This window comes from Bufo bufo, chromosome 1 (assembly GCF_905171765.1).
Source record: "Bufo bufo chromosome 1, aBufBuf1.1, whole genome shotgun sequence".
Lineage (NCBI taxonomy): Eukaryota > Metazoa > Chordata > Amphibia > Anura > Bufonidae > Bufo > Bufo bufo.
The window spans coordinates 96,263,350-96,276,505 of record NC_053389.1 but is presented as its reverse complement, the minus strand read 5'-3'; the positions used below and the strand labels follow the sequence as shown (position 1 = coordinate 96,276,505).

General features: G+C 43.7%; 1 protein-coding gene across 3 annotated transcripts in view; it reads left to right on the top strand.

The window, feature by feature from the left end:
• The window catches only part of AGRN (agrin), a 524,915-nt gene that overhangs the window by 395,925 nt on the left and 115,834 nt on the right, over positions 1–13,156 (top strand). For all 3 annotated transcript variants that reach the window (XM_040427048.1, XM_040427040.1, XM_040427053.1), the window contains 2 exons: positions 7,056–7,207; positions 7,745–7,850. In XM_040427048.1, coding sequence (XP_040282982.1) covers positions 7,056–7,207; positions 7,745–7,850 — 258 coding nt within the window. The remainder of the gene's footprint in view (positions 1–7,055; positions 7,208–7,744; positions 7,851–13,156) is intronic.

The following is a 13,156-nucleotide window of genomic DNA, read 5'->3' as shown; positions in this document are numbered from 1 at the left end:
GTCTTCCACAAACTCGAGTCTCACTAGCCAAGAGTCTGGTCAACAGAATCCTCACCCTGATACTCCTTCCACCCACCATGGAGAGTTTTGGCAAACAAGTGATCCCACACTCGGATATTCTGAGGAGAATCTGGGAAGGTGGCAAGAAGAGCGAGGGCAGTAGTACAGAGGGGGAAGAATCCGCAGCACCGCAACAGGCTGGATGAGGCAGTGGGGTGGTAAAAGGGAGAAGGCGGGCCACACCAAACAGGCCCACAACTGTTCCCCGGATCAATCTCCCTTGCAAAGGGGTAGGTGTTCCGCAGTCTGGCGCTTTTTTGAGGAAAGTGCGGACGATAAAAGAATTGTCATTTGCAACCTGTGCCATACCAAAATGAGCAGGGGCGTGAACACTAGCAACCTCATCACCACCAGAATGATCTGCCACATGGCATCAAAGCACCCTAATAGGTGGGCCCAATGCCTGGGTCCACAACAAGTGTCTGAGGGTCACACCACTGCCTCCTCTTCCCCTGTGTTACGTGCTGGCCAATATCCTGTCCAAGACGCAGGCCCAGATGCCTCCCACCATGCACCTGGACCTTCGCAAGCACCATCAGCTAGCACATCCACTTCTGTGTCCCAGCGCAGTGTACAGATGTCTATACCCCAGGCCTTTGAACGAAAGCTCAAATACCCAGCCACCCACCCAAAGACCATAGCACTAAACGTGCTCCTTTCCAAATTGCTGGCCCTGGAAATGTTGCCATTTAGGCTTGTGGACACTGAGGCTTTCCGCAGCCTGATAGAGGCGGCTGTCCCGCGGTACTCTGTCCCCAGTCGCCAATATTTTTCATGTTGTGCAGTCCCAGCCTTACACCAGCATGTGTCCTGTAACATCACCCGTGCCCTGACCAACACAGTTATTGGGAAGGTCCACTTAATGACTGACACATGGACAAGTGCTTTTGGTCAGGGACGCTACATTTCCCTGATGGCACACTGGGTGAACGTTGTGGGGGACGGGAGCGAGTCGTACCCTGGGATGGCACAATTGCTACCGACGCCAAGGATTGCGGGCCATACTTCCATCATGGTTTTCGCCGCCACCTACGTTAGTGGCTGCAACCCCCCCTTCTCCTCCTCCACTTCCTCCTCTGAATTATCATCTTGCAGCACCAGTCAGCCTTCAGTCAGTAGCTGGAAGCAGTCTAGCACTGCTAGCACTGCAGTGGGGAAGCGGCAATAGGCCGAGCTTAAAATGATCTGCTTAGGTGACAAACAGCACACCGCCGCAATGCTGTGGCAGGGGATAAGGGACCAGACTGAGCTGTGGCTTTCGTCACTCAACTTACAACCAGGCATGGATGTGTCTGATAATGGCTGTAACTTGGTGGCGGCTTTGGAGCTCGGCAAGCTCACACACATACCATGCCTAGCCCACGTGTTCAACCTAGTGGTTCAGCGGTTTCTCAAAACCTACCCCAATTTGCCTGAGCTACTGGTGAAGGTGTGCCGAGTGTGTGCCCATTTCCACAAGTCATCAACAGCTTCCGCCGTCCTGGCAACGCTGCAGCAGCGCTTAGAATTGCCAGCTCACCGACTGTTGTGCGACGTGAGCACGCGCTGGAACTCCACGTTCCACATATTGGCCAGGCTTAGTGAGCAGCAGAGGGCAGTAGTGGAATACCAGCTGCAACATGGTAGTCACCTTTCCAGTCAGCTTCTGCTCTTCACAAGCGACGAGTGGGCATTGATATCTGATCTCTGTGAGGTTTTAAGCAACTTTGAGGAATCAACACAGATGGTGAGCGGCAATAATGCTATTATCAGCGTAACCATCCCATTTTTGTGTCTACTCAAATGCTCGCTGCTCACAATTAAGGCGGACGCTTTGCATGTGGAAATGGAGGAAGAAAGTACACAGGGTGATAGCCAGACCACCTTCAGTTCGTCTTCTCAGTGCGAATTGGATGATAAGGATGATAAGGATGAGGAGGAAGAGCAGAAGATGGTTGCCTCCGCTACAGAGGGTAGTACCTATAGAAGTTTTATTCCATCTGTTCAGCGTGGATGGGTAGAAGAGGAGGAAAAGGATGAGGAGATTGAAATTTTTGGAAGATGGTGAAGGAGGAGTACGTAGCAGACCGTGTCAGGGTCCTTAGTGATCCCTGTGTGCCTTACAACTATTGGGTGTCCAAGCTGGACACATGGCACGAACTGGCGCTCTACGCCTTGGAGGTGCTGGCCTTGTCGGAACGTGTATTTAGTGCTGATGGAAGCATAATAACTGATAAGCGTATCCGCCTGTCAACTAAAAATGCTGGCCGGTTGACTCTTATAAAAATGAACAAGACCTTGATTGCCCCTAACATCTCTACTCCACCAGAGGAAAGCGGCTGAACATAAAAGCACTCTAAATGTGACTTTTATGGTGTATTGAATACACTGTATTCCCATGCATCCCTTCCACCACTGAAAAGGGTATATGGTTCAATCTCCCTTTTCTTGACCTCCTCCTCCATCATATCAACATGCTTATTAGGCTGCCCTCGCTCCTTATGTTTTAGAGGGTCAGCTCAGCAGCAGGCCCTCACCCATAATGTTTTTGAGGGTCACCAGCAGGCCCTCGCCCATAATGTTTTTGAGGGTCACCAGCAGGCCCTCGACCATAATGTTTTAGAGGGTCAGCTCAGCAGCAGACCCTCACCCACAACATTTTTTAGATGGTCAGCTCGGCAGCAGGCCCTCGCCCACAATTTTTTTTAGATGGTCAGCTCGGCAGCAGGCCCTCGCCCACAACATTTTTAAGATGGTCAGCTCAGCTTCAGGCCCTCGCCCACAAAACTTTTTAGATGATCAGCTCGGCAGCAGGCCCACAACATTTTTTAGATGGTCAGCTCGGCAGCAGGCCCTCGCCCATAACATTTTTTAGATGGTCAGCTCAGCAGCAGGCCCTCGCCCATAATGGTTTAGACGGTCAGCTCGGCAGCAGGCCCTCGCCCACAACATTTTTTAGATGGTCAGCTCGGCAGCAGGCCCTCGTCCACAATTTTTTTTAGATAGGCAGCTCAGCGGCAGGCTCTCACCCCTAATGTTTTAGAGGGTCACCAGCAGGCCATCAATCATAATTTTTCAAGGGTGTGTATGATGCCCTCGTTTATGTGTAATAAAGGGTGTATTGGTGTGCCGGTTCCTTGTAATTTTTGGCAGTCCTTTCACTTAGTGCATAGGCTTTATGATTGTAGAAGTACCACTACCTGAACAATTGTACCACAATGTGAATGAGGCCCCTCTTTTATGTGATATACAGGTTGGATCGGAGTTCCTCTTCCTTTTAATTTTTGGCAGCACTTGCACTTTATCTACAAGTAAATATACAGGAAAGAATGTTTCCTAACAATTTTTCCTCTAAAATCAATTTTATCTTCGGTTTTGTGCGTATTATTATCAGTCTGTAAAAGTGGCGTACTACTCGGACAACATCGTTCCCAGCAGTGACCTGGGAGTCCAAGATGCATCCAGACATCCTCCCCATGCTGTTCCCGAACCATTTCAGTGTTGTTTCCATCAAGTTAGGAACTTTTCGTATCAACCAGACACCCTCCTCTCTTCAGAGCAGGGGGTGCCTGGTTTAATGCTCGGGTTCTCTCATTGTGCTCGGTCGGTAGTTCTACTCGAGCACCTGAGCACTTTGGTGCTCAACCAACACTAATTGCCTTCATTAAAACCCCGTTAAGTCTTTAGGATTTTTAGTGTTACATTCAGGACTCTCTTCATTGCATTTGTCCATGATGTTGCTGCTCATCTTTTCAGAAGAGGTTATTGTCTTGCATTCGGTTGTTTCTTTGTAGACGTGTTGAATAAGCTCATTAGAAATTGACATTGTAAATCTCTGTCCTGAACGTGATGTTTCGAATATACATGAACTCTCACTATATCACACATAGGGATTTCCAATTGCTACAACAGTAGCCTTCAGGATTGTGGATTGCACTTCTGTTGCCCGGGTAATAAAAGAAATAGGTCAATGAGCCGGTCAGGGTTAAGACTTTCTGTCTTACACTTAAAATTTTGTGTTAATGTAAAAAAAAATGGATTCCATTCTGTTGTGTGCTATTCTTGTAAACTGACAGCAGAAACATTATATTTTCTTCCCAGCAATTGCCTTGTGAAGATGTTTGTAGATCTGCTGTCTGTATAATATACTGTTTCCCATGGCAGGAACTCATTATACAGCAACCCCCTGACTTCATGTACGACCTCTTGTATTGTCTGCAGGTTCCACTTCCACTAAAAGTTCCTTACTTTAATAGCAAATGAAGGAAGGTTTGAAAAGAAACCGATAATAAAAGAATTGCATTATTGAAAGAGCTGCAGCGGCAGGTCTGAGCGGTTCATTATGATGGCGGAGTGCATGAAAGTGCCTATTAATTTATGATTAAAGGTTGGGCAAGGAAGATGACTGTTAGACGATTGGTCACTGCTTCAGCTCAATAATTTTATGGCTTTGGTTAATGCAATTTTCCATTTACTTTTTTCAGGGTTTACTATTAAATTGCTACGTTTTCATATAAAACTTGTTTGTCTGACCTAATTTGGAGCTGTTGTAATTTCCATTAAAATCTAGAGGAAGCCTTTGCATTGCTAAACTCTAGTAGGAATGTCTTTATCTTGTGAATCTAGACACAAAATATTATATTGTTTTACTGCTTTTATAGCAATAAAACTTGGAGAGTAAGTAGGACTAAATTGAGGGGGATCACTACTGCATCCTCACAGCTTACCAAACACAACGCCATCCATTGGACAGTGGCTTTGCTGGGTATTGCAGCTCAGCCCTATTGACTTGAATGGGACAGAGCTGCGCCTAGGCCAAGTGACCGATAAACTTGACACCATATGAGAATAGAAGTTATGAGACGCACAGGAGTGGGTGAGGCCACAGATGGAGGTGCTCACAGTAAAAAAGGATTCGCCCCTCCTTTACAAGTAAAACAATATAAAATGGTATACTGGGCACTCACACTATAGGTAGAACCACAAATAAAATCGATGCTGATTACTGAATTAAAGATTTAATGGTATTTATTAGTATAGCTGGTAGCTCAATGAATCACTAAAATACAATAAAATACAATGTGATGGACTAGACTGTCTGGAAGTCAATAAAATAACAATAGAATATAATAATGCATTAGAAATGCCTAAAAGGAATTAGAAATAGTGATTATTCGACAATAAATATAGAATAAAATAGCGAATGGTAAAACACGGCTGGTATAAGATAATTTGTAGGACAGTCGGGTTCCTGGCCAAAGAAATGGTAATGCTGTTGGAGCAAAATATATGGATGATCCAAATTCAATAGAACAGTAAAAGAGCAATGGTAGCGTTGCAGTGGGTGTAATATGCGGCGTCCCGCTAGTACTCACTGTTCGATGATTATTAGTGTAAAATACACTGCTAAAGCTCCGGTTCTCTATGTCACCCAGTAGCTGTTCCCAGGTTGTCTTCCGCCTCCGGTTTAGTACGGCTCCGGGCACCGCTCCGTAAGGTTTAAGAGCCGATGACCTTCAAGCCTGTGTGTGCCTGCTTCCACGCTAGATTAAGTTTGCAGTCGTAAAAGGGATGTGCTCGTTCTCAGGTTTTTTAAGAGGTTCAAGCTCCTGATGACTCAGCGTGCCAGGTTCTCTTTGAAGATGTTCCGGTTCTGTGGCGTCAGCCTGGATGAAATTCAACACTTGGTGTGACAAGGGTTCGATTGGAGATAAGCTGGGGGTCTTGGATCAAACGCGTTTCGGGGCTTCACATTGCCCCTTCCTCAGTGATGATCACCTCATTGACACCATATGACCTAGAAAGTGGCCAGCTGATCTGCAGCATGCTAGAACTTGGACCCCCACTATTTTAATATTGAATATCCATCCTGAGGATAGGCCATCAATATCAAAATCCCAGAGAACCCCCTTTTTGTTGAGCGCTAATATTTCACTTGACCTCCTATCTCAGCTACATATAATAGAGGTGTTTGTTTGAGCACACAGCATTTTTCACTAAAGTCTGCGGTAATAACAGAGACAACAAAGCGAGAGATTCCCAAGTGACATCTTTCTGTGTGTTAATTAGGGATTTAATCATTGGACCTCTCTGTAGCACTGTTAGGGTTAATTTTCTCCTGCTCTGTGAGCTGCTGCATGGCTATGTCCAATTGTTAATCAGCTGCTCCTATGCATACCTGGCTGTTTCCTTCAGACTTTGCCTGTGCAATTGGTCTCTACTGATCTTACTAGGTCTCCCTAGCTACCTAGAGCTACATGTCGATCTTTGTCACGCCCAAGAATTACAGTATAGCATTGCTAGAATAGAAATTAATGGTGTCGCAGTACAACTCGCACATTTCCAGCAGTGTTAGATTTTGTGCGATTCTTGGGTTGCCAGAATAATGCCCAAAGTCAAACAGGCTAGCTGGCACAGTGGTTCCACAAACCTTGCTCATAACAAGCCTAATTTATGTTGTGCAATTATCAAAAGTAGGGTTATTTTGTTTAGAAAAAAAAAAGACGAGTAATGGGAGATCTAATAACCATGTATTAATATATCAGGGCTCAGTGCAGAGATCTTTCCAGTCATCTATTTATCCCCAGGACTGTGACAAGGGGACATCCTCTGCGTCTGGAGGAAAGAATGTTTGTACACAAACATAAAAGAGGATTCTTTACGGTAAGAGCAGTGAGACTATGGAACTCTCTGCCTGAGGAGGTGGTCATGGGGAACTCACTAAAAGAGATCAAGAGGGGCCTGGATGTATTTCTGGAGTGTAATATTGCAAGTTATAATTACTTGATTACTGAAGAAGGGTTGTTGTTCCACGGTGTTATTCTCATAAGGTCTTTGGCCTTCTTCTGGATCATCGGATGACGGATGTCTTTTTTAGGTTTATAAACTATATTACTATATTACAGGGATCAGCAACCTCCGGCGCCCCGTTTCACAGCAGCTGGAGTGCCGGAGGTTGCTGATCCCTGCTATATTACATGCATTAATGAGACATTTTAACTTATTCTCTGTTGTAGAATGCGGATCTGGAACTGCTGGATCAGGGTCTGGCGAGGACAGTGAATGCGAGCAAGATCGTTGTAGGCGATATGGCGGCTCATGGGATGAAGATGCAGAGGATGATCGCTGTATCTGCGATTTCACCTGCCATGCTGTGCTGAGAAACCTGGTAAGCATACGATGAAAATGTAATGTAGAAGGTCCCACAGTCAACTATATGTAATACCTCCTGATATACATTGTGATTCCATCATTACATACAGGGACAATATTGGAGGCCTAAAAGGGAGTTCTGTGAACCTGTATGGTGTCATATCAGCATCATGAACATAAATCTATTACATAATGTGTGATCTGTATGTTCAATTAGACCTTTTGTTATAGTATAGTGAATCTGCATTAGATGGTACCCTAGCAAACGCGTAAGCTGAATACTGAATGGATCAACCATGGGTATACTGCACTGTAACTTCACTGTTAGTGCAAACACTGATGGGTAGGTTTCTGACTGCTGGGACCTCATTCGCCCTCTGATGGGGTCCGCCGTGTAAGTTAATTGTTGTTGTTATCCACATCCACCTACTGTGCAGGGAAAAGTCAAACAAACCTCACTCTATCCATTTTGTGGATTGGCAGGGGGCCATAAGGAGCTAAAGATGGCTATCTGACATATGCCTTGTGTACTCCTGTACCGTTTGTTTTACAGGTTTGTGGATCAGACGGTATAACTTATCCTAATGATTGTGAATTAAAGAAAACTCGCTGTGAAAGGCGCCAAGATCTATATGTGGCTGGACAAGGTCCCTGCAGAGGTGAGAGACAAGATTATTATAATTTTCGGTTTTCACTAATCCTTTCCCTACTGGGAGTATTTTTTTTTCTTCATGACTTCCTCTGATCTGTGATAAGATCTCTGCCCATTTACAAGCCTTGCAGAATCCCGACTGAAATCTCTTGGCACAGAATTCACTGCAGGATTTGGATTATTGTCATACAGCTGACAAATGATAGTAAGCAGATGAGAGGCTTACTTGTGCGAGAAGTCTTTAAATATGAAATACAGTATTTAACTCTACAGTGGCAGAAAGTCTTATGGAAAAACTGCAGACAAAGTTTCCTTGCATCTTTTAACTTAGACAAATTTGCGTCTTGGAAATGAAAAGTCAATATTGGAAATATCTTGTGGGACCTCACAGGGTAGTTTGTGCATGTTCCAAAGTGCTCAAATTATTGCAGCTGTATATCAGGAGGTCACAATACATACAGATATTATTGCAGGTATTCAGAGTTAGTCCTGCACTGATGTCACTATTGCTCTTTTGAAAGGTTCTTCTTTCAGAAAAATGCGGCTCCCACCCTTTGTCTCTTTAAAAGCAGAGGCGTGCAGTGTTTTTGTATTTCGTACCAATCAAGAACTAAAGAGAAATATGACCTTTAACCCCTTTAGTTTTGGTGTATAAATTATAGGACTCCCCAAGAGCAAATCTCCAAAGATTTTGAATAGTTCTGTGGATTTATGGTTCATTATGTGAAAGATCCACTATATTATGTGTCTATATACTCTCTTTATGCCCATATATAGCTATATGCTAATGTACCAGACAGCCATATTAAAAAATGCTACATTGTGGTTGCAAAACATGGACGATTTTTTATTCACAATGAGGTAGATTGGTGTGTGTAGGACAAGCATCTGGCAGTCACCAGAGACAGATGCCTCCACTTGTCTCCAGGTTCATGTTCCATGAGGCACAGACATAAATAGTGCATGCCCTGAGTTTCTCCGTATGGATACCGCATGGATGCACCGTTGACTTCGATGGGTCCGTGTGCAGCCCATTGCGCACACCGACAGCACACAGATGAAAAATCCGACTTCTGAATCCAGACTAATGTAGAAATTATGGTCCAAATTGTATCAAATCTTATGATCAGTCCAAAAAAGTTAGGTTACATGTCAACGACAAAGAGGGATGGAAGGATTTGGGGCAAAAGTAGGGACTGTAGCTCCAAAAGTGGACACTTATTATTTATGGCAAGAGCTGAGAAAACAACATTCTTGTGTTTTCACCCTTTTATTTATTTTTTCTGAACATATTATGGGTGTCCCTTTGGGACATTATACAATTGCCATAGCCTAAAAAAAGGAACATTTCTTTAATACTAATCCTCTAACAAAAGAGATTTCTTTTTTTCAAGTAGATGATGATAGAATACACCCTGGAATCTGATGTCCCACAAACAGTGTCAGATTGGGGTGCCTGGGGCCCACTGTAAAGCTACATGCAAATATTACCTGCTTGCATGGAAGCAGCATCAGCAAGATGCTAAAAGATGATTATGGGGACCGCTGCAGTGACTTTTAGAGGGCAGGTCCCAGGAGAAAGAGGATGCCAGCTGGCCTGCCTCTGTGCCACGAAGTCATTTCAGCTAGCAGGTGCATCTGCTATGTGCCACTTGTGCAGAGGGTGGGGAAGTAGGGGCCCACCTTGCTCAGGGGCCCACCGGGTGATTCACCTGTTCTACTGTGAGCCAGTCCGAGCCTGCCTACAAATACAATCAATACAAAGAATATATTCTGACGATTCTGTGCAATATCTTCCCATTGTTGAATGCGGATTGTTCCATCTTTCTTTAGAAGTTGAGGTCCCTTTTTTTTGCATAGGGTAGTGTGACAGGAGGTGTTTCTCTGCTTGTTCATGGTTTTTAGATTACACTAACATTTGGGGGCAGAGGATGAGTAGCGGAATTGGCCGCAGCCAACAATCACATTGTTTTTCTGATTTCCAAAGGGGAGTTTGAAAAATTAAGTATGATTAGTAGCTATGGCCAAGTGTTTCCATTGCACCAGTTTTAATGAATCTTCCCCTATATGTCAAGTTACTCATTTCCATAGATTTAGTTTGTTTCTCTTTCTACTACTTATGTTCACATGCTGATTTATCACACCAGAGCCTGTCTAGTTACGAGGGCACTAGTCCGATTGTTTATCACATTTATAGGATATGCAGAGAAGGGTGTACATGGTATAGAAGCAGCATCAGTGACCTTTTCTGTGACCACGTGGCTAGTATGGAGCCTGTCGAAAGAGTATTGCAACCTTTGGTTGGATACATTGCCTTTGCTATTGTGCAGTGAGAACCCGTCAGATTTCCCCTCTTTATAGTAACTCCACTGTTAGAAATCAGTTGGTGGGAAATTTCCCCAAAGAGACCTGGAATAGAAAATATCCAGCACCACAATAGGGCCTCCTCTTTATGTAAACCACGGCGCAGTGTCTTTGGACACAATCTTCCATATCAGATTAAGCACGATTTGCAGTAGAAAATGTCTTCTTTATAGATCTTTGATGCATAAAGTTTTGGTGAGATTCATTCATTAAAATTTATGATGTGTATTCAGTCAATTGGCAACTGTCTGCCAATAATTTGCTGGGTCAAAGTCATCAGTCAGCTGTAACCCCTGGCGCCTACTGAAAAAACTTGTGTTAATGGCAGCATTTTACTACAACACAGAGAACTGATTTCAGAAGAGTAAATGGGAATTTCTTTTTTTTTTTTATATTGTACAAATCAAAAGTCTTTTTCTATCGTCAGACAGCAGCACATTTTAAGTTGAGCCGGATGTTACATTTGCATGATACAATTCAGTGAAGGTTAAAAGAGCTTATATAGAAAATCATAGATTCCAATGTCATATTGTACATATTCAAAGATATAATCAAGGACTTCTTTCTGGTTCTAAATTATAGAAGGTTTCCATAAAGGACCAGGACAAAAAGACTAATTCCAAGAGCCACATTACAGATAACATTTTCTGGCTTCTCTTGTAATGCATTTTTCACCCCATAAGACGCACCTAGGTTTTAGAGGAGGACAATAAGATTATTTTTTTTTTCATTAGACCTTAGATTAGACCAGCAATCAGACCCCAGTGTTAATCAGACCTCAGCTCACAGCCCCAATCAGACCCCCCATGTTAAAAAGACCCCCAATCAGACCTCAGATTAGACCCCCAATGTTAATAAGACCTCAGATCAGACCCACAATCAGACCTCCGCTCAGACCCCAATGTGAATGATCCCTAATCAGACCTCAGATAAGAGCCCCAATATAAATAAGACCTCCCATTCAGACCCCCATACCTCAGATGAGACCCCAATGCCTTAGATCAGCCCTTATGCCTCAGATCAGCTTCCATGCCTCAGAGCAACTTACTCCTCCTGCACCGGACGCTGCGGGCTCCGAGGATCCAGCTCTCTCTCTGCTTCCTCCCGCGTGCTGTGCTGTGACCTGACGTACACAGCGTGAGTTCACAGAGCGTCCTCATGCTGTGCGCAGTCACAGCACAGCCAACAACAGAGGACCAGGAAGCGTTGAGTACAGAGCCTAGGGAGCGCTGCATTCGCCGCATTTTGGTCCTCCGGCACTAATGAGCACTTCCATAATGGCACTGCCCCATAAGACGCAGTGACATTTTCCCCCACTTTAGGGGAAGGGAATAGATGTGCATCATATTGGAAGAAAAATATGATAAGTAAGCGACAAGAGATTCCAGCTACATGGCACACTCCCATTAAAGAGCATCTGTCAGCAGTTTTGTAACCTAGAAAAACTGCTGACCTGTTGTATGTGTGCTTGGCAGCTGAAGGCATTTATGTTGGTCCCATGTTCATATGTGCCCGCATTGCTGAGAAAAAGGATGTTTGAATATATGCAAATGAGCCATTAGGAGTAACAGGGGCGTTGCCATTACACCTAGAGGCTCCGCTCTCTCTGGAACTGCCGCGCCCTCTCCACTTTGATTGACAGGGTGAGGTGTAATCATACTAACACAGCGAGACCCTGTCAATCGTAGTGCAGAGGGCACGGCAGTTGCAAAGATAGCAGAGCCTCTAGGAGAGGCTCATTTGCATATATTAAAACTTCATTTTTCTCAGCAGTGCGGGCACATATGAACATGGGACCAACACAGATGCCTTCAGCTGCCAAGTGCACATGTAACAGGTCATCCAGTGTCATAGGTACAGAACTGCTGACAGATGCCCTTTAGGTAATACTGTATGTGCACCAACTACATGCTCCCATGAACTACAATAATAATTCCATCAACTACATACATGTAGTATGCCCACTAAATATAAATCATAATCTCACAAGCAGCTACCACCTATCTACAGGATACAGAACATACATTTAATAATCTGTAAATCCTAATAGTTTCGGGCCCAGTACTACATGATGACCTGGACTCTTTCAGGATACAAATAAGAAAATTGAGTAGCGATAACCAGTGAGAAACCTCTGAAACTAAGTAGCATATTTTATGTTCACATTTCATTTTGAGATGTGAAGCTTTACTCTCAGGGTAGACAATTTACAAGCAGACATCATTTTCTAAGGCTGCCCAATGATTCAGAACATTATCTAATCTGGCACCTAAAAAGTACCTACAATGCTGGATTAAAGGGATTTTATGGCACATTTACAGTATGTTTGCAGTTGTACAGTCTTCCATTTAGTGTATCTTTCATATCTTTGTAACCTATAGCAATATCATTCAGTTGAGTTATTCACAGTCAAGCGGGCTAGGGGATATATAATAATGGCCGCATCAATCTTCCAGGACACTGTGCTCTAATAAATATCCGGATGCTTGAATGTAAATTCCCAAAGTGACAGCCTGCCAATAGATGTTAAAAAGATCCTTAAAAATAAAACCTTCCATCGAGCAGGTGCCCACGTTTCTTTTGAGTATCTTTTAAAATACTATAATAGTAAAATATTAGTAATACAGAATATGACCATTTTTAATGTTTTAGTCAGAATCATTGTAGACCGCACATAATATACAGTAAATGAAACACCAGTAGGGATGAGCGAACTTGTGTTTTATAAGTTCGAGTTCGGGGTTCGGGTTTTATTAAAATTCTGATATGGATTCCATTACCATGGGCCATAAAGGAATTCTATGACGGAATGCATAATGGAAGCCTTTACGAGCCATTCCATTATGCATTCTGTCATAATAGAAGTCTATGGGCTGCATAACAGATTCGTCTGGTTTACGTTATGCAGGAGTGCTCAGCTGTGAGAAATACTAGTATTACATATGCATG